Consider the following 12,193-nt stretch of genomic DNA (forward strand, 5'->3'; position numbering starts at 1 on the left):
CCAGAGGTCCTTGGAGGATGCAGCTCTTGGCTTATTTGCTGGTATTCACAGAGTGCAGATATGGCCCCCAGGGACACCCCCAGGGCTGCATGAGCCCTGACAGACCCACTGGGTTTCCCCAACCCGCCCAGAAGCCATTCCAGATGTCCCACTTGGGATGGCAGACGCCTAGGCACAGACACTTTCCAGTTCCCCATGGCCTTACACCCACCTTGCCAAGCCCACCCAAAAGCACCATGAGCCCCACACATGCTTTTGGCAAGGGTGCCAGTGTTCAGCCTTGCTCCTAAGTCCATGTCAGACCCCTCAAATCAGAAAAGCAAAACCATCTTCTGAAGATATGGACTTGCACAGGCCATGCAGCTTTTATTCATGGCATCCCTAGAAATGGGATTTAGGAAGGAAATGCTGCCAGAAGACAGTCACTGGGGATCTGATTAGACAGACAGCATTTAACCTAATCTCCTCTGCCACAAGCACATTCTGCTTCCTGTAATCAAATGTGATCACAGATGCAATTACTTAGGGGCATAATTCCACCAATTTAGACACCAAACTACTTCAGCTACAGGTGGAAAAATAAATACTGAAAGTAGAGGAATAAAAATGTGAGTGTTGTTATGACTAGAGGCTGAAATACTAGACAGCTAAAAGTCATATGAAGACATAAACTTAGCAGGTTATGAGGTAAAACTTCAAAAATTCCAATAATCTTCGAATATCTAAATAAGCATTTCTGAAAAGTTCGTCCCTTCTATCCTAAAGAATTACAGGGTTATTTTGAAGCCAAAGGATATCATTATCTGCTACTGCATATGTTTTGTGGGGTACAAAACCACAGAGACTGTGTCTATCTCTGTCTATAAGATTTGGAGAGGTTATATTCATTTCCTGCATCCCCAGAAACAAATTGACAGTGTGAAGATGAGAAATTTATGTTTGCAAGCTATGACAACATTAAGATAGGGGAACAAGCACAGCTTTCTGAGGGATTGGTAACAGAGAAAATTAAAGTCTGTGGGTCCTGGGAAAGTAAAAATTCCAAGCAGGATTGCTAATTACAGTGGTCTTAGCTCCATTCCTTAAAGAGTTTTGTTTCACTCTTTAAATATGATAAGGCTTAACTACACATACAGATTCTGAAAATTCCTGCTCCAAAGAAGGGGTACTTCAAATGGGTAAGTCAGGCAGAAAGGCAGGTGTGGGATTTGATGCCAAAATTCTGAAATCAAAAGAGGACAAAAACAACCTTGCTTTAACAACAGTCACATTCTATCTTGCATCATAAATAGCTAAATTATTTTGTTCTTGCTTTTTTCTCCCTGAAGTCCATGTGGCTTCAGCAATATTGATCACACTTCTATAAAGCTGTGTAATGGTATTTTTAGAAGGACAGAATGAGTGATATTTTTATTACCAAACACTAGAAAGAGACAAAAATAGATGGAAAGGCAAGAGTAGCCATGCCTCTGCTTTGTTTCAGATCTGCTCAAAAGCCACAGCAGGCATTAACAACAGAAATAGTAACAGCTGTCTGAAAAGGACAATACTGAGAAGTGACTGCCTATAAAAGGGTGACTATGAGAAGAAAGGGAAAGAAAATGTGTTTACTAAGAAAAACTAGCAAAAAGTGTTGTTTAGTTTTAATCTTTCTCTACTGTATTATCTACACATTACACTGATTAAATTGTTGGCACTCAATTTTACTGATATATTTTATCTGCCTTCCAGCCCTTCTGTAGTTGATTTTCATATTATTTTGTATTCATGAGTTTCAATGAGAATGAAAAAGCTTGGAATAAGAACGAGAGTGTTAAAGAATAACACTTCTGTATACACAAAATGAACATTTGTCATTGCTGTCATAGTTTTGCAGGTATGGTGGTTTTAAAGATGATTTGAGTAACAAAAGAGGGGGAATCTAATTTAATTAAACTGTTAGTAAGAGGTTATGAAGGTAACCCTTTTGCAGAAAAATTATTTGTGTAATCATGAATATATGCAATTCTGGGCCTTTTTGCTCCTATCATTAAATAAAATGAGTTTCACAGATCCCTGTGACATATATAAAATATTCACTGATACAAAGCTTTTGGAATGATAGTACACTTTTAATAACTTCTGTGGAATACAGTGACAGAGTTGTAATCCTTAAAAGAACCTCTATACATCTACACTCAATAAAATATAGAACAATTTCACTATTAACTTAAGTTGCAGGAGAATGTTTACAACAAAATGTGACAGGAGTCCCTGAGCACTAACACTTCTCTCTTTGGGAATATTTGTTAATACTAAAGAGTAAAACCCAGCAAGGATGAAAGAGAAAAGATACAAATGCATCTGAAGGTTATTGTTGTTTGCTTATCTAAAAAATAAAATATACTGACTGATTTAGTTTCTGAATAATATCTTTCTGCTAATGTAAAGAGAACATCTCTGCAAATATTAAATACAATACAACTGAATGTATGCTAGGGGAAAACTTGGAATATTTAATTTCATTTGTAAAAGTCAATGATGATGTTGATTTTTCCCCTCAGTTTCCCAGCCCACACCTTCTACCCCTGAAGAGGTGCACAGAATACCTATTTCAGTGCACTGGTTGCCACATGTAGTTGCACTTGTAATTGAATTGTTGCCTCTGGACTGAGTTATTCACAGCATTTTTTTAAAAAAGTGTTGTACCATTCCCTTCAAAAGAAAGTACTATTATTTTTTATTCTACAAGCTGTTCTAGTTTTCTTTATTTGCTAAGTGCATGTCATTGGGACAGCAAACAGGTCAGGTACAGGGTATGTGACTGGAGCAGTACAAAGCCAACCCAGAGGCAGTGGCAGTCCCCAGAGGCAGAAGCTCCTGTCTCTGCACCTCTTTTGCTCAGAGCCTCTGCTACAGGGTTCAGGCATATTGGGAACAATGAGAAAGGGCACAACTACATTTTGACCTAGCTACTCTCAGCTGCAAGATATTGATGAAGGAATCATTGCACCAGCGGTAACTGAGAGCAGTCTTCACACTGCTTAAGGCCAGGCAGACCTCATAGCACAAAGAATGGGCAAACACTGTGTACCATATCTTTGAAGCCATATCTCCTCTTTTGTGCAACTCTGGGAAAGACAAGATATAAGTAATTTCACAAAGAAATAATATTTAAACAAAAGTTTTTAAAGCATTGTATTCAATGCTTGTTGCTAGAAACGTGAAGCTCATTAACACCACTGTGGTTTTTACTGGTGAAGTTCCCAAAATATTTAGAGATGTGATGATATGAATGACGTTGCACCTTGCAGCAAGATGCACTCTTTAATTTAAGTATGTCTTCTGAAGCTACACTGTCAAAATGTAACAAACATGACAAGTTTAGCTACTACAATCTGATAAAATGCAACCAAAATAGATGGCATTAGTTTCTAAAGTTGCCATAAAAATTACAACTCATCACTGCTTAACTCTTGACAGGATTTTGTGTATTAAAAAGAGTTATGAAACCAAATAACCACTCATGTAGTTTGAATTTCACTTTTATGTGAGGGACTAGCACAAGACTATTTGTTGCTTCAGTCCCACTGAAGTTGCAATTTTGAATGGAACTTGATTCTGAGTTTCACACACTGTTAGTCCTTATATACATGATTAGTCCCATTTAGGTCAAAGAAAACAAAAGAAAAAGGAATTAATTCACTGAATATTCTTGAATTTATGTGAGGTAAAAGCTAAATTTGCAATGGCCATTATTGGCTTAAAAATAAAAAATAAAAATAATACATTTGATTTTAAATGAAAGTACTTCATCTCTGCTGATAATATTTTACACATAGCACTTTTTTCTCCTAACGTTTATTCAATATATGAGTTTTAAGTAGAGTATAAATTACTTCTTCTGAAAAAGAACATGCAGTTTGATCAAGCTGGAGTGAACAACCTCCCCAGGAAATCCATCATGAAGCATTTGATTTGCTAAAGCAAAATGAAATTTGCCTAGTAATTTTTTTTAAGAATTTTCCACTGGACTTCCAGTGGCTCAGTTTATAAAAGAGCTATGATTTGACTGGCATTAGTACTCCACACGCTTTAAGAAATAAAGGTCTTGTAAGGAGAAATGAAAGAAAATCATCCTTAGATATGAAAATAACATCAGTTTGTTGGGTTAGGATCTTAGCTGGTATTGTGCCTCCAACTTTCTTCAATCATAGTCAAATAACCACCAACCAAATAACCAGTCTGGAGTGTGAAAAAGCCGTGCAAACATGACCCTGGCCAGCTTAACTCTGTTACAGACTTCTTACATGACTCTAGCAGTAAAGTACTCCAAAACTGGAGACAGAAAATCTGAAGAAAAATCTGAGAGCAAATGCAGAGCAGAGCTGCGCCGTTCGCCTCTCCTGCAGTGTGTGACACCCAGGATCTGCCGAGTTGCTGAGACAATGTAGGGCAATGCTGAGCTGGCTGCAAGCTCCACTAAGCACCACAGCAGCCTTGAGCTGCTCAGGACCCCAGCGGGGCGAGATGGATGCACACCACCCCGTGCACTTTCCTTCTCGACCCATCTGGGTATTCAGAGCTTGCCCTTAAACTGGGAACACACCAGAAGATGACTGATTGCTTCTGGCCGCGTTGTCCAGGCCATGCTGGTGTTCAGGTGGACCAGGAAGAGCCTCTCCTGTGCCTCTTCTCTCCTCGCACCCACAGAATCTTGCTTTTGACCTCCAAGAGAACTGCCTGAGGAGTTTTTTCTGGAGACCTGTGTTAAAATGTGGAACTATGGCAGGAAATGGGATAATGTGACAATCACTAAACTCCCTCTTGGTGCAAAACTTTGTGAATTTTTGTTTGCCACACAAATTCTCACCAGAGTATAATGAATGTGGTATTTGCAACAAAGGAGAAGACCAGCCATAGTGAAATACCAGCCATATCATAGTGAGAGAGCAAACATATTGCAAAATATGTTTTATTAGCAGTAATATTTTAATTTTAAATCATCTGCCTGGAACAATATTCAAAGGAAAGCTTTTGTATGCATAACTTCTGTGCTTGAACAGTGGATAACTAGAATTTCATGTTGACACTAAAGAAAAAATAAAATATGATTTGCTCATCTTACTGTGGAAAAATAAACATTTCCCTGCAACTACTGTGATAAATCCTTGAAAATCTATGAAATGATCTGACACCAAGGAGCAGTTTTCCTGCAAAATACTACAGATCCAGCAAAGTCAGCTTTTCTAACACTGTCACTTTTTTCCCCAAGTAATCCACAAGAAGTAGCAATCTGGGATAGTATCAAAACCAATGTGTTTCCATTTCCTGACATCAGAAATAAGAGCTGCTTCCATCAATTCTTATTCCTTATCTGGCATTGATCCTAGTATATAATATCCAGGATACTTGATTTTCTTAGTTAATCTCTGATTATATTTTTAAAATCCCACACAAAATTTTTAACACTCAGCTCTAAATATTAAAAAGGCTCCACAATACTTAAAAATGTGATTTTATTGTAGTAAGACCAGAAACTGGAGACAATTGATAGAATGTGATCACAAAGCATTGTATTGAGTTATGCTTATTTTGATTGAAGTGTAAAAAAATCAAGAGGTTCCTGGCATAGTTTTTCACTGCAGCAGTGTCTTAATACCATTTTTAGAGGAACGCAGGTTATTTTCATTATTTATTAAAAAGTCAAATTTTTTCAAAGTTCTTTTTAATCTCATATTTTAAAATAATGCTGAAATAAAGTCTATTGGTTGAAATAATGACTAACATCAGAATACCAGTTTCAATAGACTAGATTATCACATGTTATATCAAGTGGCAGCATAAGAATAATAGTCTCATATTAGTAATTATGACTGCACACTTTGGTTCATCCCTTTGCATTCAGGAACATATATTTTGGAAGAATGACAAGATAAGGATCAGTCTATTATTTATTTATTTTTAAGCTGCATTAAGAGTTGAGCTGGAATCATAAGAAAGAATATCCTAAAGTTCTGCATCAGTTTTCCAAAGCCAAAGGACTGCCAACAAAATATCTCTTTAAAGGGCTTTGCTCAATAGTCCTGTCAGAAACAACATTTCTAGATTGTGATATTGTTAGAAGTCTGAAGCTTTTCTACACAGTGCTTGTGATACTGATTTAATCCTTCACATCATCCTGCCCCACCTGTACTCTTTGAGGCACTAGTTCAGGTTCAAAGTAAATTGTCCAAATTTATCTCCATGTGTCATGGAGAAGTAATACCGTTCTCTTTTTTATCTTGGTCTCCTTTTTCTCCTCAATGTCTTACATATATTTAATCCAGATTAAAAAATATAGCACAAATACACTCCATATATTAAAAACTCTACGAAAGATGCAGCCATTCATGGAGAACAGCTTGACACGGTCACAGTAACCACTTGCAGGATGGCTCTCACACCACTCTACCCTCGAAAGAGCAGATTAGGGTTATCTGCTGACCCCCCAACCCCTCACTATCCCAGTAGGATACTGAACTGGATTTGGCACTTACAGAGCAACTAACACCTCAAAGTATTTTACATGCAGTGACACAAACAATGTTGGTTAGGTTTCATTGTTGTTGTTGGGTGGGGTTTTTTGGGGGGGTTGCTGGTATCATTTTGTTTGAGTTTGGGGTTTTGTTTTGTCAAAATACCATATTGTCTCCTAAAACTTCATTGCTTCCAACTGCTTATTCCCCATCTGATTACAAAATTATTATCACTTGATTATGACAATTTCCACAGCATCCAATGTAATCTCAGAGTGCTGTGATTTCAAGTGGAAAATAAGCACCACAAATCCATGCTAATGTCACCTGTGACAAAACAAAAACAAGAGAAAAGGAAAACAGAAACTGTCATAGGTGAAACAGGAGTGTCAACATAAGAAAGCATGTCAAGTTTTCAGGAAATATTACTGTATTCTTCTTATAATAAAGATGTCAGTTCAGCACAGTAAGCTTTCAGTTGAGCACAATACTCTCAACACCCCTAAGTCACATTGCATAGCAGATGTTAAATGTAAAATCCATTAGGACCAATTAGATTCTACAGAAGAAAAAAACTAGTGATAGCATGCACAGGCAGTCTTGCATTACACAACAGTACTGAGAGATACCATGAACCACCAAAAAAAAAATCCCCCAAAAAACATTAAACATGTAAATTTCACCCTTTTCTCTCCAAGATGTCAGCTAACAGAAGACATGTTACAGTGCTTGCAGCCACAGGAAGAAGCAAGGTCTCCTGTCTCCAGTTAAAAGGAACTTTTGTGAAGGCCATAACCTATTGCATATCAACAGGTAATTAATTAATCCTCTATGGCAGTGAGAAACTAAGCAGCAGAGGAGTTTGAGCATCCTTCCCAAATTGCAAACGCATTTCATGTTACACTAACCAAGTCATCCTCGTGTACTAAGGTGAGAGTGTTAATAGCATGGAGCCAAAAAAAAAAAACCAAAAACAAAAAGAAAAAAGTTTGTGGTACTCTCTGATAGAGCCTTTTCACTCCGACATAGAAGTTTACTCCTTTAACTGACCATTAAGAGACAGAGACAGGATTTTTAATGGACATGTGTAACAAGTCTATGAGCACTTTTCAGGACTAAGCCACCAGTGCAAGGTACAGGCTAAATTCTGGCCATGTACTAACTGTGTAGACAAATTAATCTGTCATTGCATATATGATAGCTCAATAGCCCTACTGGGGGCAGAGAACTTAATATTTCTTTTATAGGATGTATACATACTAAGAAGGAAAGTCTGGTTTTGTATTTGTCATGACACGTTGCCAAAGGCTGAAGCATTATTTCCTGGTAAGCAGTTTCAAACAACCTCTGGTTCTCCAATCAGAATTAGTCTGCAACAACTCATCCATCCCTAGATATTAAGCAGCTCATAAATGAGTTAAATACGTATGCAGTATTCCAGGTGAATTTGATCTTCCAGAATGTTTAAGAATATAAAGTAATTTACAATTTTTTAGAAAAGTGATAATCATTTCAACTCAAAAAACCTACCAGATTTTGAAAGATTCTAGAAACAGACCTGAAATATATTTCACAAGCCACAGATTAACCTTTGTCTTTCTTTAGTAGGTCCTGGGGAGAAACTCATTCAACTACTTATGACCTAAAAAAATGGACAGAATGAATATATCCTCATGTATGTTTCCAATCATTTTCCTATCTACCATTACTAGGAAACAGAATTGTCCACAGTCCTCAGGAGAAACGGTGAAAAAGAAGTTTATGTGACTGCTATGGATTTTAATACAGTTGCTGTTGGTTGCAGATGCTCATGCTGTGAATAACAAATGCAAATTCAGGTATAGTTTTTTCCAGTGGGATATAAAACTAGGTTTCTTCTTTGCCAGCACCAAATTAAGTCTCAGGCACTGTCCAAAACTGGAATAGGCTCCCTAAAGTCTTTTGTCTTGATATTTTTTTGCCTGTAAGACACAGTGCTGGGTTGGACATGAGCTCTTGAAATCAGCAACTTCCCATCTAAAACTGCTTCCTTTTTGGGGTTCATGGGACATTTGGCAAGGAATAAATTGAAAAGCAACTGCTCTTTTCTTTGTGTATTAAGCTCTGCTTGTGAGCAAGGAAGGAACACGGCCCTTGCTAATGCTGTTGGAGAGCCTACAACCACCAGCCCTGATCCCTCTTCCCACTCCTGGTGCAGAGCATTAAGGCTTTGAAGGTTTGCTCTCCCTTTGCTGGATTCTTGTGCAGCTGTCAGGCAAGGCAACAGCACACACACAATCCATCCAGGGCATATCATAATTATTATTATAACAAAGTGTTATTTTATCAACAGTCTCCATCAATTGGACATCTAGTCAGACTAAAAAAAAGACAACAAAAAATCTAAAGCATTTTTTACTTCAGGCACTGTTTCACATGTTTCTGTTCCCATTTCAGTGATTTCTTAAGTGTTGTTTCCATCTTGCTATATTTCAGAGAAATGTATCTGATCATACAACGATGTATAAAGTCATTATATGAAAAGGTTTCTAAATGCATAACAAGCAACCAAAATGAAAATATGCTTAACATGTTTTCAGCCTACTTTTATCTTAGCCATTGTTTTGCATTCAGAAGTAAAACAAAACAAAACCTCACCCAAAAAATTAAGCAAAACCATAAATTTTAGTTAACTGTATCAATTTAAATAATTAACTAACTGTTTTACTTTTCACAACATCAGAAGCTTGAAGACTAAAAACCAAAACAAAAATCATGACATACAACATCCAGTTCCTCCCTGGCATTATTCCACATAAATCAGTGGTATTACACTGGGGATTAATTTACAACACTGATGTGAATTAGAGGACTGTTCTATACAGCAACCTCATCACAACATATACACAAAAAAATAACCAAAACATTATGAGCATCACAAATGCACAGAAAAAATTACGCACTTTCAAATCTATTTCTAAGCAAACAGTACATACTATTTCAATAAGGAATTTTTACTATTTAGAAAATAATTATGCTAAATTTTCTGAGAAAGAAGGTTTCATAATTATGTAAAATACTTGATAGAATTCCATCCAGGAGAATGTGAAGCTCCTCTAGAGCTCAGTTTCCACATATCCTATTGAAATATGACCAGTGTTAAGTTATGCAATGAATCTTCAAACACTGTTTTAATCCAGTTTCAAAGATTGATCTGAGTACTCAAGTCTGCTCAGCAAAGGGCAGTCACCACCTATACAATACACATCAATGTAAACTAATGAATTTCTCCTCCCAGTAGAAAACCATTCATCTTTCCCTCCTCTATTAAATACTGTGCCTAAGTTCAGTTTTGCTGGGCAAACAGGTTGCTTCTGTTGAGCTGCCTTACTAGTGAAGTTAGTTAGAGGCTGTATCTCCCACCTCACCACAGAGGCAGGCAGATGCTCTGCCAGTTCATCCCTTCTTTGCTCAGGGAGCTCGAGACCGCACAGAGGCAGGAGAAGAAAGAAGTGAATACAGAACACCTCTCTCTTCCAGCGGCTCGCTCGACTCTCAAACACATCTGTAATGTTTAAGGCTGCCTCTGCCTTTCAAAGACAAATCTCTGCCAGGGGATGGTGTTCTCCATCCAGCTGCGGTTTCATGACCCGAACCCGCTGCTCAGCCAGTGCCCTACATAGCACTACATACTTTGCCAGATTGAAACTCATTCGTCATCGCTCGGTTTCCCTATCTGCGAGTGACCTGAAACCTTTAAGGCTACCCACAGCCGACCAGTGAAGTTGCTTAGGAGCTGTGTACTGGCTACGGAGTGGTTTATTTTCTCTTTTCCAATTTTCGTCTGCCTTGGAGCCAGACTCTTTCTTGCTCCTTGGGAAGTTGGCTGTGCCCTCGCTGCCCCTTCCCTCACGGGGACCGTGCCCAGGCGCAGTGCGCTCACTTGAAGGAAACGCAGCGATAAAATATTAAAGCCCTTCCTTGCTCGGGGATCTCTGCGCCGCCTCGCTAGCGGGGAGCACCGCGACCCTCCGCGAGGGAGCCGGAGCCGCGCCCGCCCCGCACGGCGCACCGCGCCCGCCCAGCGGGGCAGGGACACCCCCCGGGACCGTAGCCCCCCGATCCGTAACCAGCGACACTTTCCCCGGGACACCCCGACACATGGGGGCTGGCTCTCCCCTCGGCACTGAAAGGGGGGAGCAGCCCAGGCTGCCCCACGGAGTGTGTGTGGGGAAATACTCCCACGCCGAGCTCCGGACGGGGCATTTTAGGCAGTCCTGTCCCTCCCCCACAACGCGCAAAATGAAATTTGAACTATGGCGGTGCCAGAGCGGAGTGAGGGGAAAGGGGGCAGCCCCCAACTCTCTCCAGCTACATGTTGCTTTGGGACAGCAAGGGCTGAGGGTTGCGGCTGTACTTAAGGGTACACCGCCATGCACCCGCCGGGGACGGGGACGAGGGGGACGACACCGGGGCGCGGGCAGCACTTACTGAAGAAGATGTATTCGGTGTAGCTGCTCCAGATCTTGTCATCCCTGTACTGATTGATGAAGGCGGCGGTGCCGGTGGAGTTGCAAGCCACCATGTGGAAGCCCGCCTCGGAGAGCCGGTCGAAGGCTTGTTCCAGGTAGGTGAATTTGAGGTAAAAGCGGGAGGTGTACTTCTCGGGGGGCCGGTCGGGGTCACGGCTCTCGTTGAGGGTCTCTCCGAAGACCTCCTTGGCCAGGGCGATCCTACCGCACACCATGATGCGGGCGACGCGGCGGAACTTGGCGTCCGCCTGGTTGTCCCGCACCGTGGTGTAGGAGCCGCGGTAGCCCACGGTGAGGAAGCCCGAGCGCTTGTCCAGCGCCGCCCGCTGAAGCCGGTCGCTGCTGCCCTGCGAGTTGCTATCCTCCAGGTCGCTCTGGCAGCCCTCGTCGTTGAGCGAGCTCTGCTTGGTGACCTTGGGCGACAGCAGCTTCACCAGGTCGCCCAGCTGGAAGTACTCGGCCTCCCGCAGGAGCCGTTCCTTCTCGGGGAAGTGCTCGGGCAGCGCCAGCTGTTTGTCCCGCAGGTAATCCAGCACGTACCTGAAGAGGAAGCCGTCGCGGTCGATGAAGAAGCGAGCCCGGCTGTCCCTGGGCAGCTGCCGGGCCGCTGCCGGGCCGCCCCGGCACGGGGAGAACATGGTGGCCAGCGTGCTGTCCGGGACGCTGAGCAGCGTGGAGTGCCTCGTCACGTACACCTGGCCCCCCACATTCAGCTCCACCACCTCGGGGAACGGCGAGCCCGACGGCCCCGATACCATATCGCTGATGGGCAGGATGCTGCCGCCCGCCTCCTTCAAAGCCATGGCTGCGAGCGGGCGGCCGCGAAGGAGGGTCTCCCTCCTAAAAAAGCCGGCCTCCCTCCACCCCTCCTTCCCTCCCTCCCTCCCTCCCTCCTCCTCCTCCTCCTCCTCCTCCTCCTTCTCCTCCTCCTCCTCCTCCTTCTTCTCCTCCTTCTCCTGTTTCCCCCGCCGCCCGGCGCGCCCGGAAGCGCCTGGACGGAGCCGCTGCTCCGCCGCCCTCCGGCGCGGCAGCGGGCGGCAGGACCCCGGCCCGGGCGTCCCCTCGCTGCCCCGGCGGCGGGACGGGCTGGGCTGGGCTGGGCTCTGGGCTGGCCCGGCCCGGCGCGACCCGACCCGAGCGCCCCCCGGCCCTGCCTGCTCCGCCCGGCGGGGCGCGGGGCCCGCA

General features: G+C 42.3%; 1 protein-coding gene across 1 annotated transcript in view; it reads right to left on the minus strand.

The window, feature by feature from the left end:
- Window positions 1-11,877, minus strand: part of KCTD8 (potassium channel tetramerization domain containing 8) — a 94,191-nt gene extending 82,314 nt beyond the window's left edge. Inside the window, exon 1 of the mRNA XM_048304882.1 lies at window positions 10,968-11,877. Coding sequence (XP_048160839.1) covers window positions 10,968-11,811 — 844 coding nt within the window. The 5' untranslated portion in view covers window positions 11,812-11,877. The remainder of the gene's footprint in view (window positions 1-10,967) is intronic.
- Between the last annotated feature and the right edge of the window lie 316 nt (window positions 11,878-12,193).

Source organism: Corvus hawaiiensis, chromosome 5 (assembly GCF_020740725.1).
Source record: "Corvus hawaiiensis isolate bCorHaw1 chromosome 5, bCorHaw1.pri.cur, whole genome shotgun sequence".
In the NCBI taxonomy this organism is placed as follows: domain Eukaryota; kingdom Metazoa; phylum Chordata; class Aves; order Passeriformes; family Corvidae; genus Corvus; species Corvus hawaiiensis.